This window comes from Fusarium oxysporum, chromosome 1 (assembly GCF_000149955.1).
Source record: "Fusarium oxysporum f. sp. lycopersici 4287 chromosome 1, whole genome shotgun sequence".
Classification (NCBI taxonomy): domain Eukaryota; kingdom Fungi; phylum Ascomycota; class Sordariomycetes; order Hypocreales; family Nectriaceae; genus Fusarium; species Fusarium oxysporum.
Window position 1 is genome coordinate 4,456,444 of NC_030986.1, and position 11,441 is coordinate 4,467,884.

The 11,441-nt window shown below is 47.8% G+C and overlaps 5 protein-coding genes across 8 annotated transcripts in view; 2 read left to right on the forward strand and 3 right to left on the reverse strand.

Moving 5' to 3' along the window:
• Nucleotides 1-1,164: 1,164 nt before the first annotated feature.
• On the forward strand, nt 1,165-3,264 carry FOXG_00904 (uncharacterized protein). Its single transcript, XM_018377550.1, has 2 exons — nt 1,165-1,352; nt 1,405-3,264. The coding sequence occupies exon 2, from the start codon at nt 2,134-2,136 to the stop codon at nt 2,872-2,874; it is 741 nt and encodes a 246-aa protein (XP_018233298.1). The 5' UTR covers nt 1,165-1,352; nt 1,405-2,133; the 3' UTR covers nt 2,875-3,264.
• Nucleotides 3,265-4,245: 981 nt separating this feature from the next.
• On the forward strand, nt 4,246-8,150 carry FOXG_00905 (uncharacterized protein). Of its 4 annotated transcripts, XM_018377552.1 has the most exons (4): nt 4,246-5,565; nt 5,665-5,846; nt 5,896-7,242; nt 7,294-8,150. In XM_018377552.1, the coding sequence occupies exons 1-4, from the start codon at nt 5,532-5,534 to the stop codon at nt 7,675-7,677; spliced, it is 1,947 nt and encodes a 648-aa protein (XP_018233300.1). In that variant the 5' UTR covers nt 4,246-5,531; the 3' UTR covers nt 7,678-8,150. The 4 variants fall into 4 exon arrangements, with proteins under 4 accessions (XP_018233300.1, XP_018233299.1, XP_018233302.1 ...); XM_018377551.1 differs by having other exon boundaries at nt 4,246-5,846; XM_018377554.1 differs by having other exon boundaries at nt 5,896-8,145.
• FOXG_17977 (uncharacterized protein) lies at nt 4,522-4,695 on the reverse strand (the record flags this gene model as incomplete). The annotated part of the gene is made up of 1 exon (XM_018398007.1): nt 4,522-4,695. The coding sequence occupies one exon, from the start codon at nt 4,693-4,695 to the stop codon at nt 4,522-4,524; it is 174 nt and encodes a 57-aa protein (XP_018233303.1).
• Nucleotides 8,151-8,402: 252 nt separating the features above from the next.
• Nucleotides 8,403-10,276, reverse strand: FOXG_00906 (uncharacterized protein). The gene is made up of 3 exons (XM_018377555.1): nt 10,110-10,276; nt 9,299-10,056; nt 8,403-9,251 (listed from the first exon to the last, which is right to left on the reverse strand). Exons 1-3 carry the CDS (start codon nt 10,177-10,179, stop codon nt 8,472-8,474), a joined length of 1,608 nt encoding a protein of 535 aa, XP_018233304.1. The 5' UTR covers nt 10,180-10,276; the 3' UTR covers nt 8,403-8,471.
• A 570-nt stretch (nt 10,277-10,846) lies between these two features.
• The window catches only part of FOXG_00907 (uncharacterized protein), a gene marked incomplete at both ends in the record, with an annotated part of 1,009 nt that continues 414 nt past the window's right edge, over nt 10,847-11,441 (reverse strand). The window contains 2 exons of the mRNA XM_018377556.1: nt 10,847-10,857; nt 10,948-11,232. Of these exons, the coding sequence (XP_018233305.1) occupies nt 10,847-10,857; nt 10,948-11,232 (296 nt within the window). The remainder of the gene's footprint in view (nt 10,858-10,947; nt 11,233-11,441) is intronic.

Below are 11,441 nucleotides of genomic sequence, written 5' to 3' on the forward strand. Positions count from 1 at the left end.
CTAAAGGGCTCCAGCCCCTTCACATGTCACTATTATCACAAAATCCCATGCGCAGCTGAATATGGATAATACCCTCATCACGGTTCACCCAACCTTCCCATTGCCCGGCCATTCCGTTACTATCCCCGAAGGAGTTTCGCGATCAAGGAGATCCTGTACGGTTGCTTGAGGGACCCCCACAGTGTATTAGGCGATACCTTTCATAGGCAGATAAGAAGCGTCGATCACAAACCGGCTTCAAAATTATATGAAGATTGTCCAGACTGCATGGATAGTGAGCGTTTCAGGGAAGACTGATCAAGATTGATCTCGTTCAAATCGGAAAAGGGTTTGAACTCGATCACACAACAGATGGCGCTGGCGATCATTTTAGCACAGCTACTTGTAGTTATGTACAATTCATGTAAAGCGGCCAAGGGGAGGCAAGAAAACTTCAGACCTCTATCCTAAGTGATAAAAAGACTTAGGCCTTAAATTAGATATTTTTGGCACCTTGATTTCACGTCCGAAGTTTTCTTGCTTCCCAGGGGCGACATTTGTAACTGGTATAGCGATGCTGATGTGTTGACTCTCCAATGACGAATATGCCATGATGAGTCCTAAGGAGGCAGCTTGCATGACGGGTCAATGGCTGTCATTCAGTAGCATGGAAGTCCTTGTTATAGGCTCAGGGGTATTCAAGAGGCAACCAGTCGATATGGACCTCGTCTTATTATTCGAAGCCGCGTAATGGGAACGAACAGTACGGGAATCTAAATTAGTGCGGACGCCACAGCTTTGTTTGGTGGATCGTTATCTCAGGAGTTTGGGTGGTGTGAACGACGATTCATCAGTTGATAGCTGTTAATCCATACACCTGAATGGTTTTAGACCTGCAAATACCAAGATTTTACCATAGGGTATGGGAAGAAAACCTCTGATGTAAATCAAGTGCAAAAAAGAACTAATTCAAGGGCTACTATATTTTTCCTAAATCTACCTAAATTCTTTTGGCATTATGATATGAGCCTGGAGTTTTCTTGCCCCCCCCCCCCCCCCGCCCTACCCCCCTGGGTAAGTTTTGGAAGCCTCTCGGATGCTCTTATCCTTGCTTGTAACTTGGAAGAAGCATTCGTTTGCCGCTTTATATGCAATTGAATCCTACTCGCCCATCCGCGGGGAGCTCGACTGGTGACCCGCGGAGCCCGCATCCTTCAGAAACCAGATAAAACAAAGCGAAAAACCAATTGCCGTGATACTCGTGAATGAAATAGAGTTCGAAAATAATAGCGATTTCATGGCACTTTGAGCAGCATATACGTTAAAATGGCACTACGAGAAGAGCCTAAGGTTATTCGACCAATGAGTAACTTGTATGGACCCTTTCAACTCCTATCAGCTGGACCAAATCTAACTATAAAGCAGAGAGCTGTACCACTCAGCCTTACACACTTTGCGTCATAGCTGTGGGTACCGCAGTGGTCTGTCGTTATAGCCTCCCAAGTCATCTCATTGGCGGCTCATTTGAGACTATTCGAAATGCCTTCCATCGGGCTATGGCACTTACAGTAGTTGAACACCCCATGCTGCAAGTGGGTATCCTTAAACGAGAACTCAGCTGTACCTTCATGGATTGAGCTGGAAAATGTCGATCTTGGTCTACATATTAGCTGGCAAGAGATCAAAGCTTCTGATGACTATGAGAGTTCCTTGAAGCATGAGATTCGGAGCCAGCTCGATACTTGGTTTATAGATGTCGAAACAAAGCCAGGATGGAGGGCCTCTATCCTATGGCCAGAAGGTAACATCCAGTCATTGGATGTTATTTTCTGCTGGAACCATACCAACTTCGATGGTGTAGGGGGCAAGATCCTGCACCAGACCTTGTTACGCAACCTCAATGACTCGAAGACTGATCATGAACCTGATTTGGAAGGAAACGTCCTTCATCTTCGTAGTACTGCAGACAGGTTTCCCCCTCCTCCAGAGGCGCTCATCAAAATCCAGATTTCTTGGGGCTTTGCTTTGTCGACAATCTGGAAAGAACTCAGGCCTCCAATTCTTGTGTCAAACGATCCAACCCAGGCCAATTGGGCCCCTATTCGCCAGGAGCCCTACCAAACCGAGTTCAGAACGTTCTCGATTGAGGATGCAATGCTGAAGAAGGTACTGAGCAAATGCCGAGCACATAGTACTACCATTACAGGCCTTTTGCATGCCCTGCCGCTGGTATCGCTTGCCCTGCAATTAGATGAGGGCAAGAAGCATCACAAACAAGAGGCAAAGTCGATGTTTGCTATCAGCGCATTGGATACACGTCGCTTCATCCCCACCAATTCTGAGGCATACCCTTGGCACGTTCCTAGTACGACCATGGACAACCAGATGACACTTGTTAGCCACATGTTTGGTGAGAACCTAGTCGCAGAAATCCGCTCTAAAGCCAAAGGAATACCGACACAATCACATGCCATGACTCAACTCGAGAATTTTGTCTGGGCAGCTGCTGTGCAAGCTAGAGAGGATATCCAGAACAAACTCGACAAGGGCATGGAAAATGACCCTTCAGGCTTGATGAACTTCGTCAAAGACTGGCGTGTTCAAAAGAAGCAGCAGCTCAAGAAGCCCCGAGTAGGTGCCTGGGGTGTATCCAATTTAGGAACACTCGATGGGGCCATTGAAGGCTCAGGCTGGAAGATCGAGAGAGCTGTGTTTCAGCTGAGCTGTGAACTCACTTCGCCTGTGTTCCATATCAGCTCGATTAGCGTTAAGGGTAAAGAGATGTGCGTTGATGTCAGTTGGCAACAGGGTATCATCGATGCTGAGATTGGAGACACACTCGCGTCCGATATGGAGGCCTGGATAAGGTTCCTTGGCGCCGGGGGAGAGGAATGATGAAGGACCTCAGCCGAAAAACTGAAGACATTGATTGATTGAATCAGGGGGTCAAAAACAATTAGGTCAAGAGCCCTCTAAGTTTATCCTCAACTTATCCTAAACTTGTCCTAAGGTATCCTAAACCAATCCAAGGCTGTGTAAACAATTTTGTAGCCTAGGATCAAGTTGTGTGGCCTCCTCTGTGGGAGAGATAGGAGACGAGGAACGCAGGTTGGAATGTTTGAGGGCGTCATGAATGACATGACAGAGAAATGAGGTCAAGTAGTGACCAAGTCAAGTTATGTTATGCTTCTATTTAGTATGCCGTAATGTCTAAGACATTCATAATAGTACAAATTGGTTGGTCACAGATCAGAATCTCTCAGTCCCTTGATCGATCAACTATACGGAGTAAAATGGGATTTTACTATTATATTTCCACTTATAATATCTTATCCTATTTATGATTCTTATGATATTGTGTTGTCCATTATCAACTTATTCCGGCTTGTAGGTCCGGGTGGCTGTACAAGTACCTTGCCTAGCCGCGCACCAAGCACGTGCCGACTTTACCAAGACCCGCCTATCCCCAGCGCCTCGCTCGGCAACCCGCTAAGCTTTGAACGCCTGACCAGGATCATTCGTCAAATCAGAGCTCGCAAGAAAGAGTCGCTTTTGCTGGTTCAGGGGCAGGGGGCCCTGGGGCGGTTGACGGGTGCATTGACTGGAGCTCTTTAGCAAAGCGCAGTGTGCTCAGTGGACCGGACCTTGAATAAGGTGCCCAGGCTTAAGCTCAGGTTGCATCGAGATTGGTTGTTCTGCTTATTTCCCGTCCGTCCCCTTGCATGGGGTCATATCATTCCATCTGGTGCTTTACACTTGAGCGGCAGATGCGAGAAGCCAATTCGATGTCTCGATATCAACCAAGCCAAAGTGGTAGCTGGAAGATCAAAGTTGGCCCAACTACTATCAACTATTGTTCGATAAACCAATTCCGAACAATGCCTTATCCAGTCTTGGTGGACTCAAGAAATTAACACTCCGTCTTGAACGATTTAATAAATTGCCAGACCGGGGCACCCGGACATTCTGGATTCTCACCCCAGAAGACAAAGACCGAGAACTCATTTCCCGTAAAGATCTCACTCACTGTGCTATATCTGTGTGATGTCCACTCGTTCGCCTCGGATTGTCCACCCAAAACTTGGGGCACCTTGACTTTTACTGCACAGTACGTACGCTATTTTCTAGAACAAGTTAAGCTGAGTGAGGTCAGGTCCAGTTGATGATGATGGTGGAGTTGTCCCCTGAACATCCATCCAACCACGCCCGATCCGGTCTAAACCCAACTTGACTTGAACCCCCTTTTGGATCCATGGAATTGGGGTCGGTCAGGGTCAGTTGATGAATTCACTTGAGTTGATTGACTTGAGTCGATCGTTGGTTGATCTGCATTGCATTCTTTCTTTCTTTGTCCTTCTTCTTTGATTGTCCTTGATTCATTCTCTTTCATCCAACTAATCCATCATTTATACCAAAAAGGAAGAAGCAAATAGACAAGGATTGGCAAGAAGTACCTTGCTTTCCCCTGCTCTTCGACTCGTATCATTTCTTTCAATTCACCGTATCTTGACTTCCATCTCCCAAATATCACCACCCCATCATTCATTCCTGCCATTGAGCCACACTCCAAACCGTCCGCTTTTCGTCGCTTCCGGCCACCTGCTGAAGCTTGGCGCTTCTATCGCCCGTCACCCCTGAAAGGTAGCCAAAGTTGTGGGGGAACCTTGGTAAAAGATTCCAACCATCAGGTACAGGTAGCCTGCAGCCTGCATTCATTTCGACCCTGTCCCCGTGTGGCGTCCATATGAGACAGGCGGCTGGTGCTGTTCCAGTTCCATCTCCCTCCAGCATCATCTCAGTTTCGCATTTCTGTCATTTTTTCCCTCCATCATGAGCATCAGCCTGGGACGCAATGCGCCGTTGTCCCCGATCTCTCTAGGCGGTAGCGAGTTTTCTGTCTCGAAGTATCAAGGTCCCGAAGACGGCCCCTATCCCAACGGTCGCTCCAATCTCGCATCGCCCCCGAATTCGGGTGGCTCCAACAGCACCATGAGTATCAACGGTTTCCCGAGCGCTCCTATCAACGGCCCAGGACCTGGACCCGGGCCCGGGCCTGGCCCTAGAAGCACTGGAGGTCCCTCGCCGCCTGCTTCAATTGCTCGGTCGAGTAACGGCACCCAGCTCTATGCTCGCAGCGAAAGTGGTCGTAACAGCGTCCGCGCGATCTCGACGAGTCCGTCCTCAGCGAGCACTATGTTGCTCTGCGCGCTTTTCTCAATACCCGCGACCCAAATCACAAGCAGCAGCCCAATAAAGCCCGCGACAAGCTTTTGCGCCTTTCCTCGGTTCAATTTTATGAGCTGAGTACCGATGTTTTCGACGAATTGATAAGACGACAGGCCACTGCCAGGGCTCCGCCGAATGCTCCAAATGGTCCTCCTTCCTTTCTGCTGCCCGAGAAGAACTTTCACCCAAAGCGAAACCAGGCTCGCCAAAGGCTATCGTCTCTTGGCCCACCACGATTCCGAGATCTAGCCGCCGATGTCTATCACGAATTAGAACGAAGATTCCCTCGATTTGTAGGAGCCGATCTCGCCCGTACTGGAAGCCCCATGTCAATCAGGGGACCGGGTACTCCAATTAATGGTAATGGCTTTCCCCCTCGAGGTCAAAGCCGCATGAGGAGACCCTCTGATGCACCATCTATGAGAGGTCCTGGACCGACAGATGCTTACGGTATGCCAGCATCACCAGGTGCCCAGAATGGCGATTACGGACGCCCAACCCCGAAACAGCTCAATCAGAATAACACGATCGTTCCGAATAAAAGTATAATGCTCGAAGAAGACGACGAAGGTGAAGGATTCACAGAACCGGACCCGAACCGTGAGAGCAAACGGAGTGCTGGAAGCGGTGTGACTTCGGAGGTTTGTGCCGCAACATTTTGGGAAGAACAAGACTCCTAACATATCACAGGCCGATAAGAAGCTCATCGAGGACTATCAAAATCAGGTACGAGAACTACGTGAGAAACTGGACAGCATGGAAGATGCTATGAGGAAGAAGGAAGACGAGATGAACAGTGCGCTGGATCAGGAACGTTCTCGATCTGCTACTACCAACCAGGAGAAACAGGAGTGGAATGACCTGAGACTCAACCTTGAGAACAAGCTAGCTGAGGCGCAAAACTTGAACGACTCCATGAAGCAAGAACTGCAACGCGTACGAGAGGATCACGATATTGAAATACAAAGACTTAGGGACGACGTGGCCGCAGCACATGAATCAGCACGTAGCACTGGACCTGTTGCATCAGATTCAGACCTTCAGCGGGAAAATGATGAGCTTCGACAGGAACTCCGAGAACAACAGCAGGTCACAGAAGAGGTTCGAAAAGAGGCACAGGAATTCTTGCTTGAGATGCGCCAACTTTCCCAACAGAGTGGCTCAACACATGAACGACACGCAGAGCTGGAACAGACAATTGAGAGACTCGAGCGCGAGGTTCACGAATGGAAGAACCGATACGCGGGCGCAAAAACGCAATTGCGACATATGCGCGCATCTTCCGCTGGTCCTGGAATTGAACATGATGCAGCAAAGCATGTCCGGGAAAAGGGATTCATGGATGACCGTGGGCTTGTTAAAGATGTTCACGTCACCAAGTTTCAAATCGCCATTGACGAACTACTGCAAAAAGCACGAACTGAAGACCCAGAAAAGGTTATCGACGCAATGAAGCAAGTTGTTGTCAGCGTCCGCCGCATTACCAAGGACATCGAGGTCCCACAGAATAATGATGAAGACTTCGCACAGCAACAGGCCAAGATCAGATCCAAGGTATCTTCTACCGCAAACAACCTCATCACAGCCTCCAAGAACTTTGCCCATAGCGCTGGAATGTCCCCCGTATCACTGCTCGATACAGCAGCGTCACACTTGGCTGCGGCCATCGTGGAGCTTCTTGGCCTGGTCAAAATTCGGACAACTCCCGCTGAAGAATTGGATGATGACGATGGAACTGTAACTCCTGCGGATTCCAGTGGACTCTTTTCTCCTGTAGCTACTGAGCATCCTTCGACTACTCAAGGCGGACTCCCTCCTCCACCGCCCTTCCAGGGTCTTGGTGGTATGCGAGGAAGCATTGACTCTTCGGCATATAGTCCTTTAGGCTCACCTCGCCAATCCGCGGAGCCATATTCTGGAAGGCCCATGTCCAAAGCGAGCGCAGTACCAATCGGGCTCGGGCATTCCAACGCGAACAACCAAGCCAATGGGCAAGGATCGCATCAGCTGGATCCCCGAGCCGCCGAAGACCTCAAAGTCAGTTACCCTTCGACGCTAGATCATCGACATCACTAACCAGCTATTCAGCTCTACCTTGAAGATCAGAATGCCCTCCTTTCAACCGACATCCAGCAGCTTGTGAACACCATCCGGGGTGATGCTGAGATGCGACAGATCACTGGCGAGATTGGCTCTATCAACGCCGTTGTTAGCAACATCATCTCAGAAACACAAGCCTACGGCCTAGGCGAAATGGCAGCCCCGTTGGCAAACTGTAGAGCACGACTACTAGAGGCTGCTGACCAAGGCCAGGATATGGCCAACATTGGCATGGACACCAACTCTCACGAATGGCGCATGTGGGTACAAACCTTGCCACCCATCGCGTTTGGGCTGGCGCGTGAGGCCAAGGAGTTGGCTCAACAAGCCGACGATATGGCCAGACCCGGACGACCTGATGACTTTTCGTAATTACCTTTCACTTCATTTCTAAAAATCCGGACTTTGCCTTTGCAACCGGAAAACGCTTTATACCCCCTGAACGCCAGTTTTAACGCTGTATTAGCTATTTGATGCTGTCCTAGTTTTTCGTCTTGGATTGGTCGATGATATCGGGACAACGTTGAACGTTTCTCGACAATGAGCGGGTTGAGATGAAAAGGGACATTTAGTTGGGTAATGCTGCACGTGGAAAGCATGGGAACGGCGTTAGGATTGCTGTTGGTAATGCATTGTGCAGACAGACATAGGCCCTGGATTGAGTATATATATATATATATAAGTGTGCCGAGTACCAAGAGGAGGATCAAACATGGCTTTGATATTTGTTCAAAGCGAGTTAGATGACGTCCTCCAGTTCAGACAAGACTATACGATGGACGATGATAATAGAGATAGACGAGAAATGGAATGTTATCGACTATCTATGATATACTTGAGTGTGGTCTTGTGTTCTAGAGACAATCTCAGCTCTCTCTGCCTACTCATGAATATGCTCCGGTTATACGAAACTTTTCTAACATCACCCTAAAAACCAGGGGTACTCTTGCAAGTTCAACCATAAGTCTAAGTCTAGGTTTAGAGATAGATCAGAGAAGCGTTGATAGGGGAGTGTGTATATTATGCGACCATTAGTCGGTTTTTTTTTTTTTTTTTTTTTTTTTTTTTTTTTTTTTTTTTTTTTTGAGAGGGATGGTAATTCTTATGAGGCAGAACCATTCTCCATCTGTGTTGTTACATGTTCCCGACCAAGACGTCTCGAGTTATCATGCTCTTCGACTATCAAACATTTCCCTCGCAAAGCCTCTACTAATTCTCATAGAGCGTGTCAGTATGACGGGTAATTTCTTCCAGCCATTTGTTACAAACCACCAACTTGCCACACCGCCAGCTGCAAGACCAGTGAGGCTGATGAACCACATGTCCCAATTTCTCGCCTTCCATATCGGCATACGCATATCCGCTGTCTGTAGATGCATCGGTCGCAACTCAACCCCATTCTTGAATCGAAGTTCTTGATCTATCATTACTTCCTCGATAAGATCAGTTGCAAGGTGTTTGCGTTTAGAGTTGAGGGTTGCTATTCCTTGCATACGACGCACGTTCATGGCAAAGGAGCCATCTTTGTCAGCTATGATGCTTGCAATGGCGGAGGAGATGGAGGATGGTGTGAGGTAGGATTTATCCAGAGATATGCCCACACCGGCGGCTTTTAGTCTGGCACTGTTGCAGAGCTGGTCGAAGAAGTATCCTATAGCGAGGACTGGTGTTCCATGGAAGAGAGTTTCGTTGGCACTGGAGCCGCCCCCGTGAGTGAGAAAGAGGACTGTATTAGGGTGTGCTAGGATAGCGCGCTGCGGTGCAAAGATGGGAAGCCGAAAACGCGGGTGGGAATCGTTCAGAAGATCAGTAATGGATATGCTCGAACCATCAGACAGATTATAAGACTTGAAGGTGTCGAAATTGGCGCGAGGCTTTTGGGGAATAGACCATATGACTCCATTGATCGAGTCATCGTCGAGAGCTTGGATGAATCCAAGGAGATACTTTTCAAGTTCTTCACACGGAAGGTAACATGTGTCCCCAGGCACACGTAGATGGTCCTATCATGGCTACTTAGAAACTGAGTCAAGTCTTCGTCCAATGGAAGGTATTCGTCGCTCAGGATAGGTCCAACAGGTGCCATAAGAGGCGGCAATTCCTTCGGCGCTTCAAGGCCCCAGAAGGAGTTGACAAGAACAAGATAATCAGGCTTGGAGAGAAGAGAGTGTCTATAGTTGACGCCAGCATCAACACGCATTCGTTTCGTCCATATTAACCAGGGGATGATAGTAGGAAGCGCCGCAAGAACCACAAATTCGTTCCAGAAACGTGATGATAGAGAAGCATGTTCCGAAGTCAACGCACCATCGGCTTGGAATCCAGGTTGTCCCGGATGATAACTGACAGGAGCCATGGCATAAGGCATTTGAGGCCAGACGCTCGCTAGTTGGATATTGAACTGCGTGAGCATATCCCTCGCAGCGCTATCAGCGAAGAAGTCTGCAACGATAAAATCAGGCCTCGTAGAACCATCTTCACATAACGATCGAAGAGATTTGTAAGTATCTGTCCAAAAGTTGTCAAAAAAGTATTTCGACTTCATCATGGGACCGAAGCCGTGCTCATGACGCCAAAGACGCATTGTCTCGTAGTGCAGATCCAAGTCATCTTCTGAAGCAGCGGGGCCAACCGTGTAAACAGTTTTTATGAAGGGATAATTAATTGTCCAATCTTCCTGGCCTGCGCAGGTAGCGAATTGGACATCATGGCCTCGAGAGGCGAGAACAGCGCCTATCTCAAGAACGGGAGCTATTGTTATGTTAATGTGGCTTCGGCGGCTACAGGGGGGTCTGGAGAGGTACCTGCATGAGTGAAACCTCCTGTTGTGACAAGCAGAAGAACCCTTCTGCGGAATTCATGGCTTTCAGCCATTGTGTTTAAGCTTACTAGTTTAAATTGGAATGTGTGTTGTGGAATTCAGTTGGGTAGGTCTGTATCGACCTATGTATGACGCTTAGTTTAATGCATCCACGTCCAAGTAGAAGCCTAGTTCGGCGTAGGGCTGAAGTCCGAGACCCGGCAGTTGCTGGGTTAATTAAATGGCCATGATTTCATTCTACATCTAACTTCTAAGGAGCATTTAGGTGATATTGCTACTTATTATGTGGGTTTATTCTCTAATCTAGCTATGTTTTTCGAGTTGTCCTTCTGAGATACATGTTAATTTCCCCCACTCTCTGTTCCGTTCGTCTGGATCGGTCGATATCATTATGTACTTCGATGCAGCTGCTCATCAACCTACCTAAGTACCTTAGGTAACCAACCTCATGAGGACCCTATCTATTTCTTGCAAGATTGATATTTGTTATATTGTTTCCTTTGGGTAGTTATTGATCCTCCGATCAGCTACAAAGAGCCCAGCTTGCGGTATCGTAGTTGACTTGGGGTTTCGCATAACGGATGATTGCTGCGAGAACTAGGACATAGCACTAAAAGGAATAGTATGAGACAGTGAAATTACATAAAAATGAATACTCAATGCAAGACCAGAAGATTTTGGCAAGTAAGGGGTGCTAGATATGAATAAGGGGGGGAACGGCTACCAACTACCTAAGTAGTAAAGAGTTCAGTTCAGTTGAACAAGCCCTATTGATACCTAGCCGAGTCTACTATCCACAGTTGTTTTGGTCCTCAACGCACGCGCATCCATGGACTCAGGCAAGGTGTCGATATCTCCGACAACCCATAAGGCACCAACAGACACATAACGTCGATTCTTGTTTGCGACAAAGCGAGGACCAGTTCCGGAGTTGGCAGTGAGCACGAGGATAACAAAGTAGGTCTCGCGACCATGAAATAAATCTGTAATGTTTGTCCCAATCTGGCCAAGTCCTGGCTTTTCTAAAGCCTTGAGCGCTTGGAGTTTTTGGAGTGCCGTGGATATATGTCTTGCCACGGCCTTGATATTTCTGGCCTTGATGTTAGCTAAATACTAAAGTCCTTTATTTGAAGAACTCCCCTATTTTTAGGTGGCAGAAAGCTGAAGACTTCAGTCCTAAATAATGTCAATCCTTAGGTAATCTTAGGATAACTTAGGATCATTTAGCATAAACTTAGCAGACTCTTTAACTCCTAGATTTTGATCCTCTTGTTCATCATAGTCTTTAAGACATGGAGAAAAGACTCAACGAGGT